We start from the raw sequence: 24,076 nt of genomic DNA, 5'->3' as shown, positions 1-24,076 counted from the left end.
GTTTTTACCATCTGTGTGTCATCAGTGTTTTTCACGGACGGATAAATAAATTATAAAGCTTCTATCCTTTGCAATGTTAAATACAGACAGCATATGGATGGTACACGGAGGCCACCTGTGTGCTGTACGTGTTCTTCACTAATCATAGACTTGTATTGGCCCTTTTCATTCTTGATATTGGAAAAAAATGGACATGTCTCCTTGAGTTTTGTATAGACAAATGGTCACTGAAAAAATACGGACAGTTGAATAGCATCAAAGATTATAATTGGTATGCGTGAAAAAATGGATAAATATGCGTGCAACATGGACGTCGGAATGAGGCCTTATACTTGCCTCTTCCAGTTCTCAAGGTTTTTTTTACTATCTGAATGGTGTTCAGGAAAGGGCTGAGTGTGAGGTAAGTATTTGCAGGTATGGTCTGCGTCTTTACTAATGGGGGATCTATTCTGGGTTCTGTATTCAGGGGAGCAGGATCTGAAGTCTGTATTAAATAGGAGACTCTTAGACTTGTATGGGTGGGTTGTTCGATTTGAGGAGCCACTCGCAGCATGCTGCAATTTTTTAATTGTTTTTCTAATGCCAAATTGGCATGAGAAAAAAATGGCAGATCTGCACTGCCCCATAGAATGACATTGGTCCAAGTGCTATCCGATAAAACATCGGATAGCACTCGTCCGATGTATATGCTCGTGTCAGCAGCCCTACTTGAGCATTAAAGAGATGAGGGGGAGAGGGTAAACCAGAAATGTTTCAAAGAAAATGTCCACTAAACTCAGAGCTTGAAGTTTCACTTGCAGGTGTGTTAGATAAAGCAACTCTTGAAACTAAAAGAAGCAATGCAAAAATCAGCCAACAGCATGGCGCAACTTGAACTCCTTAGGTACGCAAATACTATCTAATATTACTCTTATTATGGTGCACCTATTCTGTATTGTTACGCACTAGATTTCAGTGTTGATTTTCAATTTAACAGAGGTTTTAGTAATAAAGTCTCATTATTAGATACCATCTTGGTCACCCACATAATGTGCATCACAAAGACCTAGAGGTAAATTATGGAAGAGTCAATTAATGAATATAATTATCAGTGAGCTCATCTTAAGGCTCCCATACACCTTAGATAGCGGTTGGTCAAACGATCATTCAGCTGGTAGCTATCTCTTCGGACTCCCCATTCTCAGGAATGCTCCTATGTTCTCTCCCGGGAGAGCCAGTACCAGACTCCTCTGGCAGCGAGTTATCTCCCAGAGATCAAGATGAATTTCCTTTGAAATTCAGCAGGCTGGAACCTACTTTTCCCCAATATAATCTGTCCAGGGAAAAATTGGGAGGCCACATTAGATTATTGTCAGATCCTGTAGATATCCGTGCGTTCTGGCAGAACTTTAATTTTTATGGGAGCCTTTACTGTTTGTTGGAGGTCAGAGGTTTCATTTTAACAAGTCAAAGTTTAAGAAAAAATAATTTATTGTACCTGACTGAAGACAGATTCTTCCTCAGAGTCCACCGAGCTATCAGATTCCTGGACATGTAGATTTCTTTTTAACACTTTATGTTTTTCCTGAAGGAAATTAAAAGACCTGATCATTAAAGGTCAGTGGCGGTCATTAGCTACCTGCACAATATGTCAACGGCACATGGGATCAGATAGACATAACCAATCCACATGTACACAAGAAGAATCATCTTGTACTGAGCAATACGGTATGAAATATAGACTAATAGATTATTCAGTAAGAGCTAAAGAAAGAAAAACAAGTTACTACAAAAATCAACTTTACAAAAAATGTTTGCATCTTTATTAATGCTTCGATTACCTGCCAAAATTAGAATTTTGCCCATATATATTGTATGAGCTATATAATAGTTGTAAATTTACTGACTTAAACTTATAAGTTTAAAAATTGCATAAAAACCAGTGGTATGTTTCTTACATTGTTGTTTTAACGAAGTAACAGCTAAAAAAAAAATAAAAAAAAATTAGCAGAATAGCATTAGGTCAAGGAGTTCCAAGGAAAGGTTAATAGGGTTTCCTAAGATCACAGTAGCCTTAGAAGCTTACACAGGGAATAGAAATAAGCTGATGTATTTCATAAGTTGAGTCATGATTATAAAAAGAAGGGAGGTTGGTGGTAAGAAAAGGTAAAAGAAATGAGTTCATGCTCAAAGGAGAATCCAAGGAATAAAATGACTACGCTTTTATTAGATTACCAAAATTGCTTGTTTTAAAGAGAATTGGTTTCCAGATGCTTGCTACCCCAGCTTCATGATGTAGGGTCAGAGACCCTGATTCCAGCAATGTATCACTTACTGGGCTGTGTGTTGCATTATTTTTAAATAAAATCACTGTTTCATCTGCTGCAACCTGTTGCATGAATACTGAGCTCTATATAACCCCATCCACAACACTGATTGGCTGCTTTCTGTGTATACTGTGCATAGGCAGAAAACTGCCAATCAGTGGTAGGTGCGGAGTTATATAGAGGCCATAAATATGGAGGACTACATGACAGCAAGTTTCCTAGTTCTCTAGTGATAATCTCCTGCTGATAAAACTGTGATTTTATCAAAACTACAGCACTGGAATCAGAATCTCTGTCTCTACAGTATTATGGTCTCAGGATAGGTGGTAACAACCTGGTGACAGATTCCCTTTTAAAGTAAAAATAGATTGAGTAAAAGAGAAGACTAGAGAAAGGGAATCCACGACATTTCAGTGTGTGCCAGCAGCCTTCCTAGTATCTGTATTTTGTTAAAGGGTTATTCCAACTCAGACATTTAAAGCACATTCACACGATATGCCGTAAATGTCTGTCAGATGTCCACCCTACTTCTGAAATCTACATCTACATATAGAAAAGGGGTCTCTAGTAGTGTTGAGCCACCCCCGTAGTGTTCGAGTTCGGTTCGGTTCGTCGAACACCCGTGTGTTCGCCGAACTGTTCGTCGAACACCTTCGAACACCGTTAAAACCAATGGCAGGCAAACAAAAACACATAGAAACACATAGAAAACACCTTCAAAGGTGTCCAAAAGCTGACAAACTGCTCAGAAGACATAAATAACACATGGAAAAGTGACAAGTACATATAGTCATGCGAAAATAAAAGAGGTGGAGGAGTAAAAGGAGGGGGAGACACAGATATAGGCATGTCATGCCCTTCTAAAATCCAAAAAGTAAGAAGCCGACACGGCCAGTCCGCTCCTGCCCGTGCCACCTCCGTGTCGCCGGGTTTGTGCCAGAGCCGCGGTGAACCCTCATGGCCAGCCCCCCTCTCCCAATACTGGTGCCTGTCCGCTGGTGGGTCGAGCGAGCCCCCCTGTGGTGGAGGCAGCTCTAAGCTTTTTAATTTAAATTGTCTCTCTAATTTGAATGAATACACTTTAAATCCATTTACAAGGATCTATTGGAGGGCAAGTCTCATGCCAGCAGCCGCGGTAATTCCAGCTCCAGTAGCGTCCACTAAAGCTGCTGCAGTTAAAAAGCTTTTATAAGGATCGAGCTCGGCTGTCCACCGCAAGGCATCCTACTGCCAGTCCCAGCCCCTATGCCTTGGGGTGCCTCCTGATGCTCTTCACTGAGTATCCCATGGTCCCGAAGCATTTCCTTTGAAAAAATTAAGTGTCTAAACTACAGGTGGTGTAGCTTGCTTAACAGCCGGGATAATCCGCTGACTAGCAGACACTGCTACTAGGCACAAAGTATTTCCTGGGCTAGATGCAGTTAAAAATTTGTAATTAGATACTCTCGTTGGATGCTGAGAAAGCATTCCATAGAGTCTCCTGGCACGCCATATATGATTCTCTTAAAAAGCTTGGGGTAGGGGTCTAGGGGACCCTTTTATAGCCAAAATCACGGCCCTGTATCACAATACGTCACCTAGGCTGAAGATAAATGGAACTGTAGCACCCTGAGGGCTCGGTTGCTACAGAGGTATTGCACCTCACCCAGAGGTGTGATATCTCACTCTCAGGTAAGGATGGAGTGTGGATCAGGACCCGACACCTGCATGCATTACACCACATTGCCGTGGGGCAGGGCGACCAATATGCCTCTGAGATGGGCACGACAGTCCCTGTCCCTGGCTGGAGTGGGGGGAGGGAACACTGAGGAAGGGGAACCCTGTAGTGTAGGAGCAGGGAGGAAGCAGTTCCTGGGTGCATTGAGAAGGGAGTATAAAAGGTGGGCACCATCTTAGTTCAGTGGAGAGAAGTCTGAGCAGAAGTGGCAGGGAGCAGGGGCTCTGCATGAGCTCTGCTCCGGAGGCGGGCCTAGTAACAGAGGCCCAGGCCTGGAAGAGGGAGAAGGAAGGAAGAGGAGCGGAGAAGGCTCCAGGAACGAGGAATGAAGGGATCCCAGGGGTGCGGACGGGCGAGTCGCCACCGCACGCCCGAATCCACCTGCGTGGAGGGGTCAGGCCAAAGGGGGAGACCGGTCCCCGAAACTAGTGGAGGCAGGAAACGACCCTCAGCTAGAAACCGGAGGCTGTGACATTTTATGTGGCGCAGCCCCTCGCTACACCCGCTAGGAAGGCACCACATAGGGTCAGGGAAACTGGCGCCAAGTTTACCAAGAGGAGGCCCGAGGCAGCCGGACAGAAGGGTTGGTAAGAAAGGCCAGACAAAGGACACACAAAGGGGGTCCTGTGAAGCACTCCAAAGTTATCTGGGAGTTGTCTGAGCCCCTCACCTGGTGAGCACAGTACGACGTGGGCAGCCGTTACCTGCAGACGTGGTCTGGATAATAAGAACTGTGAGTAAAGGCCCTGGACTGCATCACTGACTCCGTGTCATTACTGCTGCTGCCCTGCACCATCACCCCCATCCTCCGCATACACTGCCCTGAGGCTATACTCCTCCCGTGGGGAGTTATGCTACGCTCTGCTGCACCCACAACACCAGCCTCAGCGGTCTGCCCTGCAGCGGCGGTTCACTCTGACCGCAATCCACGGGTGGCGTAGTCGGACATTTAAACATCAAAACCACATAAATAGTTCCGCCACTGGTTTGACCACCCTGAGCCACGGAACCGGGTCGCCGCCACGAAGACTACAACCACCAGCATCCACCAAAAAGGGTCCGGCTCCGGGTGTCCCAAGGCCCAGGGGGTGCATCAGAACATTTTAATCACCTTTCACAATCACCAATGGGACAAGGCAGGGATGTCCTCTGTCCCCTCTCTTATACATCCTAGTGACGGAGCACCTGCTCTCATCAATTCGCCATAACCCCAATATTAGGTGGATTGAGGTGGGAGGCACCGAGTACAAGTGCTCTCTATTTGCTGATGATGTCCTAGTATATATCACTCAATCACATATATCCATCCATGCTGTTATGGCTGAAATAGATCACTTTGTTACATGGTCAAATTTTAAAATCAATGCAGCGAAGTCTGAGGCCCTCGATGTCTCCCTCCCCAAATCCAAATAGGATTCCATCCAGTCCAACTTTCCCTTTGCCTGGCCCTCACAGGGTATCAAATACTTAGGAATTCCTATTCATAGAGACCTCTCCCATCTATGTTATCTTAATTTTGGGCCCTTTATTGAACAACTCCATACAGACCACGGTTGGCAAGTTAGAACTGTAAGATTCACTACGTGAACCACTGGTGTTTTGTGGAAAAGCACATGTACACTGCGTTCCAAATTATTATGCAAAAAGTGTTTAGGAGTGATAAGGGAAGAATTTGTTTGTTTGTCAGTTAAACTCATTGATGGTGATGTGTGTCAGGGCTCTTTATATCACTGTAAGCAATTGCAGACACCTGTGCTAATTAGTTTGGCAGGTGTGTCCAATGAAAGGCAAGACTACTTAAGAAGGCTGTCTCACATTATTAAGCAGCCTACATTTTATGCCAAAATGGGAAAGAAAAAGGATGTGTCGGCTGCTGAGAAGCAACAAATTGTGGAGTGTTTAGGTCAAGGCATGACTACAATCAACATTGTGCGATGATCAGGATGAAGTGTCTTGGCAATCAAGAAGTATGTAGCTGATTCACAGTACACACGTGTGCGTGCTGATAAGGGCAAATTGAGGACTCTTTCCTACAGGCAATTACGTCAGGTTGAAAGAGCAGCGGCAAAAAAGCCTTGTCATAGCAGCAGACAAGTTTTTGAAGCTGCTTGTGCCTCCAACGTCCCCCGAACAACAAGATGCAGGGTCCTTCAGAGGTCTGCAGCTGTGCATACGCCATCCTGTCGACCTCCTCTATCCACTTCACACAAGCAGAAACGGCTCCAGTGGGCCAAACATTACATGAAGACTGATTTCAAAACTGTTCACGGATGAGTGCCGTGCAGCGCTCGATGGTCCAGATGGATGGAGTGGAGGATGGCTGGTTGATGGACACCCCACGCAAACACGGCTACAGCACCAACAAGGAGGAGGTGGAGTAATGTTTTGGGCTGGAATCATGGGGAGAGAGATTGTCGGCCCCTTTAGGATCCCTGAAGGTGCTAAAGATGAACTCCATAATGTATGTGGATTTTCTCAAACAGCACTTCCTGCCATGGTTCAAGAAGAAGAACCGTGTATTTCACAGCAAGATCATTTTTCTGCATGATAATGCACCATCTCATGCTGCACATAAAACATCTGCATCTCTGGCTGATATGGGCATAAAAGGGGACAAACTTATGGTGTGACCCCCATGCTCCCCTGACCTCTACCCCATTCAGAACCTTTGGAGCATCATTAAAAGGAGTGTTTATGACGGCGGGAGGCAGTTCACATCTAAGCAACAGCTCTGGGAGGGTATTCTGTCCTCATGCAAAACAATTGAAGCAGAAACCATCCAAAACCTGACAAATTCAATGGACGAGAGAGTTCAGAAGCTCCTTTCGAACAAGGGGTCCTATGTGAAAATGTAACATCACCTAGAATAAAGTTTTGAGATGAAAACTGTTTGATTTCAGTTTCTAACAACCTGCTAATGCTTATAATTTCAAAAATGACCATTTTTTTGGTCTTTATTAAAATGAAAAGGTTGATCGAAAAGTTTGGGGGATCTAAGAGTGTGGCAACCCAGTAGTCATGATTACTTCGAATTCTGACAATATGAGGGTCATGCTGCAGATAGTGCAGCAAGAAGGCACTTATGTGTCTTGCGCATCTCGGAGCCCCAAAATTATTTTCCGGGCTAGATGCAGCTAAAAAATTATTATTAATTTTAAATCTGGTGAAGCTTTAGTATAGATGGCCTAATAGGATCAGTGCTGCACACTGCTACAAAGCCCAAATTATTTTCCAGTCAAGATACAGATAAACATGATTAGTAATTTGAAAGCTTAAAACGGTTGGTAGGGTGATTTTAACCAATCATCAAGCTTTTACTCTCCCCAGGATGACACAGGGGTAGAAAAGTCGTTTCGGATCCATGATTTGTTCATCTTTATGAACGTGAGTCTGTCTACATTATCAGTGGAGAGCCGCGTGCGCTTATCTGTCAGCACACCACCAGCAGCGCTGAACACACGTTCAGACAGAACGCTGGCTGCGGGGCATGACAAGATCTCCAAGGCGTAAGTGGCTAGCTCCGGCCATTTATCCAGATTGGAAGCCCAAAAAGAGCAAGGGTCCAGTGACACAGTCGTGGCTTCAATGTTTACTTGGAGATACTCCTGTACCATCGTCTCTAGGCGTTGACTATGTGTCAGACTTCTTGTCTCCTGTGGCCTTGCAAAGGATGGGCTAAAAAAGTGGTGAAATGATTCCGCAAAATTGATGTTACCAGCAGATACTGTGGTTCTGTTACGGTTTGAGTGCTGAACACTTGACGGTCCCACGGTTGGCAAGTTGGAACTGTGAGATTCACTACGTGCACCACTGGTATTTTGTGGAAAAGCACATGTAAGATTCTGCAACAGTCTCTGCTGATACTCCTGCATGCGTGCATCCCTTTCTATGGCAGGAATAATTTCTGCAAATTTACTTTTGTACCGGGGATCTAACAGTGTGGCAACCCAGTAGTCAGGATTATTTCTAATTCTCACAATTCGAGGGTCATGTTGCAGGTAGTGCAGCAAGAAGGCACTCATGTGTGTTGCGCATCCAGGAGCACCAAGTACCTGTTGTGTTGGTGGCGAGGTAACAATCATGCTTCCTTCCTCTGTCCTCTCCCCCCAACCTCGCACAACAGAAATGTGATCAAGGTCTCCCTCATCTGATGAGTCTTCCATCAGTTCGTCCTCCACTTCTTCCTGGGCTCCTGCACCTTCCTCACTAGTTTGGCTGCTACCATGCGCCCTGGTAAAACCATCTCCCCCACCCTCACATGCCTGCCGCCTTGGTGCTGCCGACCGTCTGGACCTTGCAGATGTTAGCCCTTCCGCATACAACTCCTCCTCCTCTACTTCCTCCACCTCCTCTTGTGCCACCACCTGACTCCGAATTCTGTTTAACATGTGCTCCAGCATGTAAATCACCGGAATAGTCATGCTGATAATGGCATCGTCAGCACTAAACATCTTCGTCGCCATTTCAAAACTGTGCAGAAGGGTGCATAGGTCCCTGATCTGAGACCACTCCTCCAGCGTGATTTGCCCCACCTCTGAATCTCGTTGGCCCAGGCTATACGTCAGAACGTGTTGCACCAGGGCTTGTCGGTGCTGCCACAGTCGCTGCAACATGTGCAGAGTTGAATTCCACCGGGTAGGCGCATCGCATTTTAGCCGGTGAAGTGGCAGGCCCAACGACTTCTGTAGAGATGTAAGTCGCTGAGCTGCGGGATGCGAACGGCGGAAGTGAGCACACAGCGACCGTGCCCTCTGCATAAGGCCATCTAGTCTGGGATAGTGGGCTAAAAATTGCTGGACAACCAGGTTCAACACGTGAGCCATACAAGGCACGTGTGTGACATTGCCCCGGCGAAGGGCCGCACCCAGGTTTGCAGCATTGTCGCACACGGCCTTCCCTGGTTTCAGGTCCAGTGGAGACAACCATTCATGAAATTGGTTCTCCAGAGCTGACCACAACTCCTCAGCTGTGTGACTCACATTTCCCAGACATTTCAATGTAAAAACCGCCTGATGACGTTGAGCCCTACTGCCAGCATAGTAAGGAGGTGTGCAGGATCCCTTCTGCGCAGTTAGAAAGCTTGTGGCATGACCAGACAGGCTTTGGGTGCAGGTGGAAGACCGAGAGGAGGTTGAGGAGGCAGAAGCAGTGGAGGAACTTTGACATAAAGAGGATTGACGCACAACAAGACTTGGACAGCAGCCCCTTGTCCTGCTGTCACCATAGTTACCCAGTGCCCAGTCAGCGACATGTAATGCCCCTGTCCATGCCTACTCGTCCAAGTGTCTGTGGTGAAATGCACCCTGTCACACACAGAGTCACACACAGAGTTTCTCAAAGAAGCGGTGATGTTGTGTGCGACATGCTGGTGGAGCGCAGGCACACCTTTCTTTGAGAAGTAGTGCCGACTGGGCATCTGGTACTGGGGCACTGCGACGGACATAAGGTCTCGAAAATCCTCTGTGTCCACCAGGCGGAAAGGCAGCATTTCTGTAGCCAAGAGCTTGCAGATGGTGAAATTCAACCTCTTAGCTTTCTCATGGCTAGGAGGAAATGGTCTTTTACTTGTCCACATCTGAGGGACCGAGGGCTGGCTATTGTGCTTAGACGGGGTTGATAAGGGTGTCCCCGGCAAACTGCCGGTCTGTGAGGAAGATGCAGGCGGACATGTTAGGTTGCCTTGATCCAAAGGTGGTGCTATCGATGTCGGACAGCGCTCAACACCAGCTGGTGTTACCACCTCCAAAGAAAATGATGACCTGCCAATCACGCTGGCTGTTGCGGGTAAAGAGGTGGCAGGTCTGCGCCCCAAAACAGGTGTGACTGCTGTCCCCCCAGTCACAGAGGATGAAGAGGCCGCGGATGCACAAGATATGGCAGACGGTGGTTGGCCCGGCCGGCTAGGCCGCATTGTAGCACACTGAGCTTCCCACTGCAACTTATGCTTCATGTCCATGTGCCGGTTCATGCATGAAGTACTCAAACTATGTATTTTTTGGCCTCTACTTAGCTTTTGCTGACAAATGTTACAGATAACACGAGTTGGGTCATCTTTATCGATCTGAAAAAATGCCCAGGCTATGCAAGGCTTAGCACCCATGCGACCAGAAGAGCCACCACGACTTGTGGTGAGAGGCAGAGTTGTGTTTGAGGATGCAGTTGTTGACGTGCTTCCAGTACTACGTCTCTGTCCAGGAAGGCGCAACCTGACCTCGTCGTCACTAGCATCTTCCTCCACCTCCTCTGCTGACCTCATCTCTTGGCTGACTGTGGGTTGACAGTAAGTGGGATCTCCAACCTCATCATCATCACCCTGTGCGTTATCACACCCGTCGTCCTCAGAGCCAACCTGTTCCTGCCCTGACAAAAAATTAAAGTTGTCGCTCCAATCAGGTATTTGAGTCTTATCATCGTCTTCCTCATTGTCTCCACCAACAGGAGTTACAGTTTGGGAATGAGGGTCTACATTATGGTCAGAACCTTCTGCGTCTGGTCCTGGATCCGACTCATAAAGATTCTGGGCATCAGTGCAGATCATTTCCTCGTCTGGATTCACAGAAGCGCTGGAGTCGACCTCTGATTCCCAGGCTATAGTATGAGTAAACAGCTCTGCAGACTCAACCATCTGTTCTACCTCATACTCAGACGGGCAGCTGGAGATTTGGGAGCTGTGAGGAAGCAAGTGCGATTGGGGTGACACCTTTGAGGACTGGAGTATTTGTGATGTTGAAGTTGATGTGGAGGAGAGCCCACTTAAAGGAGCACTTGATATCCGTTGAAGCACCTGCTGTTTTTGTGCCTCATCTGGAATTTGTAGCGATTGGCGTGGCCGTAAGAAAGGGATCTTATCACATTGTCCGCTAAAAGAAGTAGACATTTTAGTTTGGCTGGAAGATGGTCTTTCTTCTGCAGATGTTACTGTTGCTTTAACACCTACCCCACGGACACAACCTTTTTTCCCCTTCCCAACACGCCTATTCCCCTTTCCACCAGCAGCAGGCCTTTTTCCACTCATTTTGGTGGTTAACTAATTCACAACTCTGGAGTTGTTTGCACAAAAAAACAATGGATGGGAACCGAGCAGAGCTGAGTGGCCAAACTGTGGTATTAGGCCAAAACTATTGGCTGGGTTAGATGCAGAAAAAAATTATATTCAATTTGCAACCTGATGGAGGTCTGTATAGATGGATTAATAGAACAAGTCCCACACACAGCTAGAAGCCCAATATTTTTTCAGAGGTAGATGCAGAAAAAAATATATTCAGTTTGCAACCTGATGGAGGTCAGTATAGATGGACTAATACAACAAGTCCCACACACAGCTAGAAGCCCAATATTTTTTCAGAGGTAGATGCAGAAAAAAATATATTCAGTTTGCAACCTGATGGAGGTCTGTATAGATGGATTAATAGAACAAGTCCCACACACAGCTAGAAGCCCAATATTTTTTCAGAGGTAGATGCAGAAAAAAATATATTCAGTTTGCAACCTGATGGAGGTCTGTATAGATGGATTAATAGAACAAGTCCCACACACAGCTAGAAGCCCAATATTTTTTCAGAGGTAGATGCAGAAAAAAATATATTCAGTTTGCAACCTGATGGAGGTCAGTATAGATGGACTAATACAACAAGTCCCACACACAGCTAGAAGCCCAATACTTTTTCAGAGGTAGATGCAGAAAAAAATATATTCAGTTTGCAACCTGATGGAGGTCAGTATAGATGGACTAATACAACAAGTCCCACACACAGCTAGAAGCCCAATATTTTTTCAGAGGTAGATGCAGAAAAAAATATATTCAGTTTGCAACCTGATGGAGGTCTGTATAGATGAATTAATAGAACAAGTCCCACACACAGCTAGAAGCCCAATATTTTTTCAGAGGTAGATGCAGAAAAAAATATATTCAGTTTGCAACCTGATGGAGGTCTGTATAGATGGATTAATAGAACAAGTCCCACACACAGCTAGAAGCCCAATATTTTTTCAGAGGTAGATGCAGAAAAAATTATATTCAGTTTGCAACCTGATGGAGGTCTGTATAGATGGATTAATAGAACAAGTCCCACACACAGCTAGAAGCCCAATATTTTTTCAGAGGTAGATGCAGAAAAAAATATATTCAGTTTGCAACCTGATGGAGGTTTGTATAGATGGATTAGTAGAACAAGTCCCACACACAGCTAGAAGCCCAATATTTTTTCAGAGGTAGATGCAGAAAAAAATATATTCAGTTTGCAACCTGATGGAGGTCTGTATAGATGGATTAATAGAACAAGTCCCACACACAGCTAGAAGCCCAATATTTTTTCAGAGGTAGATGCAGAAAAAAATATATTCAGTTTGCAACCTGATGGAGGTCTGTATAGATGGATTAATAGAACAAGTCCCACACACAGCTAGAAGCCCAATATTTTTTCAGAGGTAGATGCAGAAAAAAATATATTCAGTTTGCAACCTGATGGAGGTCTGTATAGATGGATTAATAGAACAAGTCCCACACACAGCTAGAAGCCCAATATTTTTTCAGAGGTAGATGCAGAAAAAAATATATTCAGTTTGCAACCTGATGGAGGTCTGTATAGATGGATTAATAGAACAAGTCCCACACACAGCTAGAAGCCCAATATTTTTTCAGAGATAGATGCAGAAAAAAATTATATTCAATTTGCAACCTGATGGAGGTCAGTATAGATGGACTAATAGAATGATGCTATGCCCAAAAGATTTTACTTCACTAGGTGCAGTAAAAAAATTGGTATTCTATACACAGGTGGTATATCTTGCAACTCAGATAGGCTACTCCACTGACTAACACACTCTGCAATAGGCCAAAAAGGATTAGCTTTGCTAGATTCAGCCAAATGCTGTGAAAAAAACTTGCACAGCACTGGCACAGACCTGTCTGGCAAAAACTGATAGGAACTGATGTAACCTAGTCCTGAAAAGGACTCCAATTACAATTAGTCTTTACTCCCACAATCTATCTATTTAAGAGCACAGACCAGCCTGATAATAGTCGTAGGAAATGCTGTAACCTAGTCCTTAAAAGGACTGCAATCACAACTATTCCCTACTCCCAAGCTATCTGTAGATTTGTGCGAAAATTGGCTTGAAATTAACAAGGTATAGCGCACACAGCAACAGCGGTGCCGTCTAACACGCAGCTGCAGCAGTGAGAAAATGGTGGCGACGGGGAAAATGGCTTGGTCTTATAGGGCAAGGACATGTGACATACACTGCCAATGACACATGCCCTTGCTTGTGTGAAAAAAAGCACTTCGCTCCGTGTGTGCGCTGCTGATAGGCTGACAGATTGCACCTCCCCACTGTAAATGCGGGAAAGAGAAAAAAAAATGGAGATCTTCATTGTTCCTGCAGAGATCCATCCCCTGCCCCTCCCCCCACCCCGCTGTACACTCAAACTGCGTATTAACATTAATTTTCATCATTACTGAGAAAAAATCCAGTTATGATTTTGTTGCACGAACAGTTATCGCACATAACCTCGAACAGCCGAATTTTTCTTAAATTGTTCGTGTTCGCCGAACGGCTCGAACACCGCCCAAAACAGCTCGAATTTGAGATTGGCGAACAGTTCGAGTAGAACAACGCTCATCTCTAGTCTCTAGACCTCGGTTACATCTGACAGCCGCATTGCATGTGTACATCTCTCTTCATTCACTTCTATGGAAGTTATGGAACCAGCTTAGAAGATGAGTTGGGAATAACACTTTTGAGAGAGAAGAGGGGGACTGTCCTTCAGAGACCACACAAAAATGTATTTTATATATAGTATATAATAATGTGTAAATAATAATATACAGTAGTAATAAATATTCTTAAACCTGTGTTTTATAATAGCCTTTCTCTTTAAATACAACACAAGTAGCCTATTATATCTGTATATGCATGAAAGATCATCTTAGCTTATCACATAAAAAAATGGCTGAAATATCACAATAGTCCAGAAAGTATCTTGCTCATTACAATATTTGTTTGCATAGTAATTATAGTGCCATCGTTATTTAAGTCGAATCATAAATTACTTGCATATTTCAATTTCCTAAGGGAAGAAACATATTAATTTTTCATGGCATACCTATTTGGTTCATCAGTTACTTAAAGGGTGATTGAACCTTCCTCACAAAGTAGATTACACATGGAAGATACTTTCACAGTGAACGCTACATTTCACTGAATATTTAATGGAGGCACATAGTTAATATTCATTGTAATTTTGAAGAAGTAGTACTAATAGCCTGATAATATCAGTTTTACATTTCAGAAGTGCACGGACTGCGCTTCTGCATTTTAAAGATCATTTCTGTCATTATTTTTTGCATTTCCTTGGATTTCGTATAGTAACATACAGTCAATGGAACTTTCCTAATATAATGTATTTTACAATTTGACATTTCTTACAGAGGCCATGAACATTGTGATACATAACATATATCAATGTGGATATTTTGGGGGGTACTTCAATAAAAAGAAACTAATATTTTTTAGTTTTAAAGTGGTAACCCATTACTCAGACTCCTTTTCAATCCCTATGTTTTCCCCCAATAAAATAACAACACTTATGCTCACCTCCGATGCTGGCTCCTTTCCCTTATCAGCTACCCCTGCAGCTAATCAGTGGTGGCTTCACTTTCCTACAGACGTAATTGACATCCCGATGGAATGAGAGAGCAGTCGCAGCTCTCACTTCTTCTGGATGTCTTGACTTATTCGAAGGAGGGGAAAATGAAGTCAGAGAAGATTAGCCACACCAATCGCTTGACATAACAATGCCACATGAGCCACAGGAGAACTAGTGCTGAGAAATCAGTATTTTAATTCATATTCAAATTAGGCATTAAATGCTCTGGGCATGGCAGAGCACTTCCTGAGCCTCTGCCTCCTGAGATGGTCTCCTGCCCAACACCAGTCTCTTTAGCTTGATTGATAGCTCACTGTCAGATTTTCTTGATTGGCACCTAACATCACACCCACGGTAACCTATCAATCAAGCTCAGGCTGATGCTGGGCAAAGAAACACCCACAGGAGGCAGAGGCTGTGGAAGTGCTCTGTCACACCCAGAGCACTTAACACCTCATTTGAATATGATTTAAAATGCTAGACAATATAAAGGTGTCAATAGATTTACATTTCAAAGACATACAATGCCCATCTATGTGGTGAAGGGCTCATGCAGACAATAGTATTTTTGGTCTGAGTGAGATCCGACAAATCATCGGATTTCATTTGGACCAATGTTATGTTATTGGGTTGTGAAAAAAATCACTGCATGCTTGATTTGCATCCGGAAATCGGATCACACTCAGCCATGCAAGTCAATAGATCCATGGAAAAAAATTGGACTGGACTCGGATGACATTTGAGTGCAGTCCATTTTTCATGCACGGACAGAATGGAGAATTGGGATGATTATGCTAATCACATGCTGATTAAACTCTGATCAGAGTTTAGTCAGAGTCTGAGCATAGTGTGCTCCGATTTTCTCAGTTGAAAAGAAGATGGAGAAAAAATATTCCACTTCTTTGCCTTAAAAAAACCTCTTGGGTTGCTTTTGCAGTATGTTTTGGCTCATTGGCTATATGTACTGTGAAGTTCCATCCAATCAATCTTGCTGCATTTGGTTGAATCTGAGCAGAAAGTATAGCCCTGTACACATCAGAATTCATTCGGCTGCTTCTGTCCTGTGTCACATCATCAATAAACACTAGTGACCCAGCACCATTGGAAGCCATGCATGCTCATGCCATCACACTGCCTCCACCAAGTTTTACAGATGATGTGGTGAACTCTGGATTATGAGCAGTTCCATGCCTTCTCCATACTTTCTTCTTCCCATCATTCTGATCTTAGTTTCTGTCCAAAGAATGTTTTTCCAGAACTGGGCTGGCTTCTTTAGATGTTTTTTTGAAAAAGTCTGATCTGGCCTTTCTATTGTTAAGGCTAATTAATGGCTTGAACCTTGCGGTGAACTCTCTGCATCTGCTCACATGAAGTCTTCTCTTTATGGTAGACGTAAATATTGAAACACCTACTTCCCTGATTCTTCATTTGGGAGGATGTTGTTAAGGGGTTTTTATTCACCATGGAAAGGATTCTGTGATCATCCACCATTGGTGTATTCCCTGGTCATTTTCAGTTTCCAAGCTCACCATAAGTGTGCCCGTGGGGATGTACTCACCGTGCCTCCGGTTGGGATGTACTCACTCTCCATATTGGCCAATTGACCCATTGTGGCTCTCTTCTATTACTGTCCCCTGATGAGCCCCAATTGAAGAGGGGGTGAAACGTGTCAGGACTTTAAGCATTTACGGGGACCACCAATGAATTGGGAACAGATAAGTTCATCTTTGTTACAGTTAACAAATCTGCCCCTTTGTTTGACATGCTGTTTATATCATAGGAGTCAGTATTGCTGATATTGTCTGGCTATGTAATGTGCTATTATGTCAGGAATTTTGTCATCTATTTATGAAATTGCCAATATTAGTTAAGCCTTGGGCTTTCTATTTGCCCTACTGATGCGATGCCAGTTATATCATTGCTATTTGGGACCCCTAATTCAAATCACTTATTTATTAAATAGGATTGCATTATCTGGGGGACTAATACCGCTTATATTGGCTATAAATATATCCTGGAGTCTGACACTTAACATCCAGTGATATTCATTTTTGATTTAGGATAACCATTTTGAATTAATCTTTATGGTATTTGACCCTCCCTTCATTGCCAATATAACTGCTACATGGTTTTTATTACATTTTTTATTCAGCGTTGCAACTGTAACATGTCTGTCTGTTTTTTAAATTTTTGTGGTCTGTATGTCTGTATAGGGTTGGGTAGGGACAGGTTAGGGACAGCCTCCGTGGAGCAGGGACACCACGCTGACTCCTTAGGGTGAAAGCTCCGCTGTCAGGCAGGGCATTCTTCCCCTTAGGGCCCTATAGGGTTAGTCTGACTGCCTACATGTTTGTTAATAATTGTTCTTAGTATATTAATACAGGTCTTTTAATATATCTATTAAAAGTTACATTTTATAGGGTGTATATTATTTTCTTTGGTCTGGGAGAGGGAGTGTCATATGATGCTCCCTCCTCCATCGTTGCTTTCAACTGTATCGGCATTTGCGGGTCGGGGGCGGCGCTGACTGTCCGGAGTGGGGAACCCAATGCGGGTGCTGACACCGGGCACCCCAACTCATGGGCCCCATAGCAGTCGTGTAACTTGCTGCTATTGGCGGTACACCGGTGCATGGTGACGGTGTACAATCATTTGTGCACCTAACTGCAGATGCTCTATATTGTGTATATACTAAATACATAACTACTGTTACACGCATGCCGCCTGAGTTTAGATAGGGGCGAGACTGGTTTCATGACTTTTTTGGAATCCTGGGGGAACCGTTACTCAGGGCGACCATAGGCTGCAGCTTCTCTCAGGCACACAATAGATTCAATTGCTGACCAGACACATCTGACAAGAGTCTTTTTCAACAGTTTAACAGTGGAGTTTATTCAAGTACGACCAGTACCATTTAACTCTTTGAAGAAACAGGCTTCACCACAGTACAGTCTATTAAAGCAGGTACAGTAACGACTGTCTGTTCAGTAGTAGTGTTGAGCCACCCCCGTAGTGTTCGAGTTCGGTTCGGTTCGTCGAACACCCGTGTGTTCGCCGAACTGTTCGTCGAACACCTTCGAACACCGTTAAAACCAATGGCAGGCAAACAAAAACACATAGAAACACATAGAAAACACCTTCAAAGGTGTCCAAAAGCTGACAAACTGCTCAGAAGACACAACTAACACATGGAAAAGTGACAAGTACATATAGTCATGCAAAAAGAAAAGAGGTGGAGGAGTAAAAGGAGGGGGAGACACAGATATAGGCATGTCATGCCCTTCTAAAATCCAAAAAGTGAGAAGCCGAGACGGCCAGTCCGCTCCTGCCCGTGCCACCTCCGTGTCGCCGGGTTTGTGCCAGAGCCGCGGTGAACCCTGACGGCCAGCCCCCCTCTCCCAATACTGGTGCCTGTCCGCTGGTGGGTCGAGAGAGCCCCCCTGTGGTGGAGGCAGCTCTAAGCTTTTTAATTTAAATTGTCCCTCTAATTTGAATGAATACACTTTAAATCCATTTACAAGGATCTATTGGAGGGCAAGTCTCATGCCAGCAGCCGCGTAATTCCAGCTCCAGTAGCGTCCACTAAAGCTGCTGCAGTTAAAAAGCTTTTATAAGGATCGAGCTCGGCTGTCCACCGCAAGGCATCGTAGTGCCAGTCCCAGCCCCTATGCCTTGGGGTGCCCCCTGATGCTCTTCACTAAGTATCCCGTGGTCCCGAAGCATTTCCTTTGAAAAAATTAAGTGTCCAAACTACAGGTGGTGTAGCTTGCTTAACAGCCGGGATAATCCGCTGACTAGCAGACACTGCTACTAGGCACAAAGTATTTCCTGGGCTAGATGCAGTTAAAAATTTGTAAGTAGATACTCTCGTTGGATGCTGAGAAAGCATTCCATAGAGTCTCCTGGCACGCCATATATGATTCTCTTAAAAAGCTTGGGGTAGGGGTCTAGGGGACCCTTTTATAGCCAAAATCACGGCCCTGTATCACAATACGTCACCTAGGCTGAAGATAAATGGAACTGTAGCACCGAGGGCTCGGTTGCTACAGACGTATTGCACCTCACCCAGAGGTGTGATATCACACTCTCAGATAAGGATGGAGTGTGGATCAGGACCCGACACCTGCATGCATTACACCACATTGCCGTGGGGCAGGGCGACCAATATGCCCCTGAGATGGGCACGACAGTCCCTGTCCCTGGCTGGAGTGGGGGGAGGGAACACTGAGGAAGGGGAACCCTGCAGTGCAGGAGCAGGGAGGAAGCAGTTCCTGGGTGCATTGAGAAGGGAGTATAAAAGGTGGGCACCATCTTAGTTCAGTGCAGAGAAGTCTGAGCAGAAGTGGCAGGGAGCAGGGGCTCTGCATGAGCTCTGCTCCGGAGGCGGGCCTAGTAACAGAGGCCCAGGCCTGCAAGAGGGAGAAGGAAGGAAGAGGAGCGGAGAAGGCTCCAGGAACGAGGAATGAAGGGATCCCAGGGGTGCGGACGGGCGAGTCGCCACCGCACGCCCGAATCCACCTGCGTGGAGGGGTCAGGCCAAAGGGGGAGACCGGTCCCCGAACTAGTGGAGGCAGGAAACGACCCTCAGCTAGAAACCGGAGGCTCTGACATTTTATGTGGTGCAGCCCCTTGCTCCACCCGCTAGGAAGGCACCACATAGGGTCAGGGAAACTTGCGCCAAGTTTACCAAGAGGAGGCCCGAGGCAGCCGGACAGAAGTGTTGGTAAGAAAGGCCAGACAAAGGACACACAAAGGGGGTCCTGTGAAGCGCTCCAAAGTTATCTGGGAGTTGTCTGAGCCCCTCACCTGGTGAGCACAGTACGACGTGGGCAGCCGTTACCTGCAGACGTGGTCTGGATAATAAGAACTGTGAGTAAAGGCCCTGAACTGCATCACTGACTCCGTGTCGTTACTGCTGCTGCCCTGCACCATCACCCCCATCCTCCGCATACACTGCCCTGAGGCTATACTCCTCCCGTGGGGAGTTATGCTACGCTCTGCTGCACCCACAACACCAGCCTTAGCGGTCTGCCCTGTAGCGGCGGTTCACTCTGACCGCAATCCACGGGTGGCGTAGTCGGACATTTAAACATCAAAACCACATAAATAGTTCCGCCACTGGTTTGACCGCCCTGAGCCACGGAACCGGATCGCCGCCACGAAGACTACAACCACCAGCATCCACCAAAAAGGGTCCGGCTCCGGGTGTCCCAAGGCCCAGGGGGTGCGTCAGAACATTTTCATCACCTTTCACAATCACCAATGGGACAAGGCAGGGATGTCCTCTGTCCCCTCTCTTATACATCCTAGTGACGGAGCACCTGCTCTCATCAATTCGCCATAACCCCAATATTAGGTGGATTGAGGTGGGAGGCACCGAGTACAAGTGCTCTCTATTTGCTGATGATGTCCTAGTATATATCACTCAATCACATATATCCATCCCTGCTGTTATGGCTGAAATAGATCACTTTGTTACATGGTAAAATTTTAAAATCAATGCAGCGAAGTCTGAGGCCCTCGATGTCTCCCTCCCTAAATCCATATAGGATTCCATCCAGTCCAACTTTCCCTTTGCCTGGCCCTCACAGGGTATCAAATACTTAGGAATTCCTATTCATAGAGACCTCTCCCATCTATGTTATCTTAATTTTGAGCCCTTTATTGAACAATTCCATACAGACCACGGTTGGCAAGTTAGAACTGTAAGATTCACTACGTGAACCACTGGTGTTTTGTGGAAAAGCACATGTACACCGCGTTCCAAATTATTATGCAAAAAGTGTTTAGGAGTGATAAGGGAAGAATTTGTTTGTTTGTCAGTTAAACTCATTGATGGTGATGTGTGTCAGGGCTCTTTATATTACTGTAAGCAATTGCAGACACCTGTGCTAATTAGTTTGGCAGGTGTGTCCAATAAAGGCAAGACTACTTAAGAAGGCTCTCTCACATTATTAAGCAGCCTACATTTTCTGCCAAAATGGGAAAGAAAAAGGATGTGTCGGCTGCTGAGAAGCAACAAATTGTGGAGTGTTTAGGTCAAGGCATGACTACAATCAACATTGTGCGATGATCAGGATGAAGTGTCTTGGCAATCAAGAAGTATGTAGCTGATTCACAGTACACACGTGTGCGTGCTGATAAGGGCAAATTGAGGACTCTTTCCTACAGGCAATTACGTCAGGTTGAAAGAGCAGCGGCAAAAAAGCCTTGTCATAGCAGCAGACAAGTTTTTGAAGCTGCTTGTGCCTCCAACGTCCCCCGAACAACAAGATGCAGGGTCCTTCAGAGGTTTGCAGCTGTGCATACGCCATCCTGTCGACCTCCTCTATCCACTTCACACAAGCAGAAACGGCTCCAGTGGGCCAAACATTACATGAAGACTGATTTCAAAACTGTTTTGTTCACGGATGAGTGCCGTGCAGCGCTCGATGGTCCAGATGAATGGAGTGGAGGATGGCTGGTTGATGGACACCCCACGCAAACACGGCTACAGCGCCAACAAGGAGGAGGTGGAGTAATGTTTTGGGCTGGAATCATGGGGAGAGAGATTGTCGGCCCCTTTAGGATCCCTGAAGGCGCTAAAGATGAACTCCATAATGTATGTGGATTTTCTCAAACAGCACTTCCTGCCATGGTTCAAGAAGAAGAACCGTGTATTTCACAGCAAGATCATTTTTCTGCATGATAATGCACCATCTCATGCTGCACATAAAACATCTGCATCTCTGGCTGATATGGGCATAAAAGGGGACAAACTTATGGTGTGACCCCCATGCTCCCCTGACCTCTACCCCATTCAGAACCTTTGGAGCATCATTAAAAGGAGTGTCTATGATGGCGGGAGGCAGTTCACATCTAAGCAACAGCTCTGGGAGGGTATTCTGTCCTCATGCAAAACAATTGAAGCAGAAACCATCCAAAACCTGACAAATTCAATGGACGAGAGAGTTCAGAAGCTCCTTTCGAACAAGGGGTCCTATGTGAAAATGTAACATCACCTAGAATAAAGTTTTGAGTTGAAAACTGTTTGATTTCAGTTTCTAACAACCTGCTAATGCTTATAATTTCAAAAATGACCATTTTTTTGGTCTTTATTAAAATGAAAAGGTTGATCGAAAAGTTTGGGGGATCTAAGAGTGTGGCAACCCAGTAGTCATGATTACTTCGAATTCTGACAATATGAGGGTCATGCTGCAGGTAGTGCAGCAAGAAGGCACTTATGTGTCTTGCGCATCTCGGAGCCCCAAAATTATTTTCCGGGCTAGATGCAGCTAAAAATTATTTTTAATTTTAAATCTGGTGAAGCTTATTATAGATGGCCTAATAGGATCAGTGCTGCACACTGCTACAAAGCCCAAATTATTTTCCAGTCAAGATACAGATAAACATGATTAGTAATTTGAAAGCTTAAAATGGTTGGTAGGGTGATTTTAACCAATCATCAAGCTTTTACTCTCCCCAGGATGACACAGGGGTAGAAAAGTCGTTTCGGATCCATGATTTGTTCATCTTTATGAACGTGAGTCTGTCTACATTATCAGTGGAGAGCCGCGTGCGCTTATCTGTCAGCACACCACCAGCAGCGCTGAACACACGTTCAGACAGAACGCTGGCTGCGGGGCATGACAAGATCTCCAAGGCGTAAGTGGCTAGCTCCGGCCATTTATCCAGATTGGAAGCCCAAAAAGAGCAAGGGTCCAGTGACACAGTCGTGGCTTCAATGTTTACTTGGAGATACTCCTGTACCATCGTCTCTAGGCGTTGACTATGTGTCAGACTTCTTGTCTCCTGTGGCCTTGCAAAGGATGGGCTAAAAAAGTGGTGAAATGATTCCGCAAAATTGATGTTACCAGCAGATACTGTGGTTCTGTTACGGTTTGAGTGCTGAACACTTGACGGTCCCACGGTTGGCAAGTTGGAACTGTGAGATTCACTACGTGCACCACTGGTATTTTGTGGAAAAGCACATGTAAGATTCTGCAACAGTCTCTGCTGATACTCCTGCATGCGTGCATCCCTTTCTATGGCAGGAATAATTTCTGCAAATTTACTTTTGTACCGGGGATCTAACAGTGTGGCAACCCAGTAGTCAGGATTATTTCTAATTCTCACAATTCGAGGGTCATGTTGCAGGTAGTGCAGCAAGAAGGCACTCATGTGTGTTGCGCATCCAGGAGCACCAAGTCCCTGTTGTGTTGGTGGCGAGGTAACAATCATGCTTCCTTCCTCTGTCCTCTCCCCCCAACCTCGCACAACAGAAATGTGATCAAGGTCTCCCTCATCTGATGAGTCTTCCATCAGTTCGTCCTCCACTTCTTCCTGGGCTCCTGCACCTTCCTCACTAGTTTGGCTGCTACCATGCGCCCTGGTTAAACCATCTCCCCCACCCTCACATGCCTGCTGCCTTGGTGCTGCCGACCGTCTGGACCTTGCAGATGTTAGCCCTTCCGCATACAACTCCTCCTCCTCTACTTCCTCCACCTCCTCTTGTGCCACCACCTGACTCCGAATTCTGTTTAACATGTGCTCCAGCATGTAAATCACCGGAATAGTCATGCTGATAATGGCATCGTCAGCACTAAACATCTTCGTCGCCATTTCAAAACTGTGCAGAAGGGTGCATAGGTCCCTGATCTGAGACCACTCCTCCAGCGTGATTTGCCCCACCTCTGAATCTCGTTGGCCCAGGCTATACGTCAGAACGTATTGCACCAGGGCTTGTCGGTGCTGCCACAGTCGCTGCAACATGTGCAGAGTTGAATTCCACCGGGTAGGCACATCGCATTTTAGCCGGTGAAGTGGCAGGCCCAACGACTTCTGTAGAGATGTAAGTCGCTGAGCTGCGGGATGCGAACGGCGGAAGTGAGCACACAGCGACCGTGCCCTCTGCAGAAGGCCATCTAGTCTGGGATAGTGGGCTAAAAATTGCTGGACAACCAGGTTCAACACGTGAGCCATACAAGGCACGTGTGTGACATTGCCCCGGCGAAGGGCCGCACCCAGGTTTGCAGTATTGTCGCACACAGCCTTCCCTGGTTTCAGGTCCAGTGGAGACAACCATTCATGAAATTGGTTCTCCAGAGCTGACCACAACTCCTCAGCTGTGTGACTCACATTTCCCAGACATTTCAATGTAAAAACCGCCTGATGACGTTGAGCCCTACTGCCAGCATAGTAAGGAGGTGTGCAGGATCCCTTCTGCGCAGTTAGAAAGCTTGTGGCATGACCAGACAGGCTTTGGGTGCAGGTGGAAGACCGAGAGGAGGTTGAGGAGGCAGAAGCAGTGGAGGAAAAATGACATAAAGAGGATTGACGCACAACTCGTGGGGACGGCAAGACTTGGACAGCAGCCCCTTGTCCTGCTGTCACCATAGTTACCCAGTGCCCAGTCAGCGACATGTA

General features: G+C 45.6%; 1 protein-coding gene across 3 annotated transcripts in view; it reads right to left on the bottom strand.

Moving 5' to 3' along the window:
• PHTF1 (putative homeodomain transcription factor 1) overlaps positions 1 to 24,076 on the bottom strand; it is a 383,734-nt gene that overhangs the window by 165,494 nt on the left and 194,164 nt on the right. For all 3 annotated transcript variants that reach the window (XM_073667168.1, XM_073667167.1, XM_073667166.1), the window contains one exon: positions 1,478 to 1,564. In XM_073667168.1, coding sequence (XP_073523269.1) covers positions 1,478 to 1,564 — 87 coding nt within the window. The remainder of the gene's footprint in view (positions 1 to 1,477; positions 1,565 to 24,076) is intronic.

This window comes from Phyllobates terribilis, unplaced genomic scaffold, assembly GCF_046119375.1.
Source record: "Phyllobates terribilis strain yellow unplaced genomic scaffold, ASM4611937v1 Scaffold_2__4_contigs__length_985480577, whole genome shotgun sequence".
Taxonomy (NCBI): domain Eukaryota; kingdom Metazoa; phylum Chordata; class Amphibia; order Anura; family Dendrobatidae; genus Phyllobates; species Phyllobates terribilis.
Note: the sequence above shows the minus strand (reverse complement) of the source record. Positions and strands in the feature narration are given on the sequence as shown.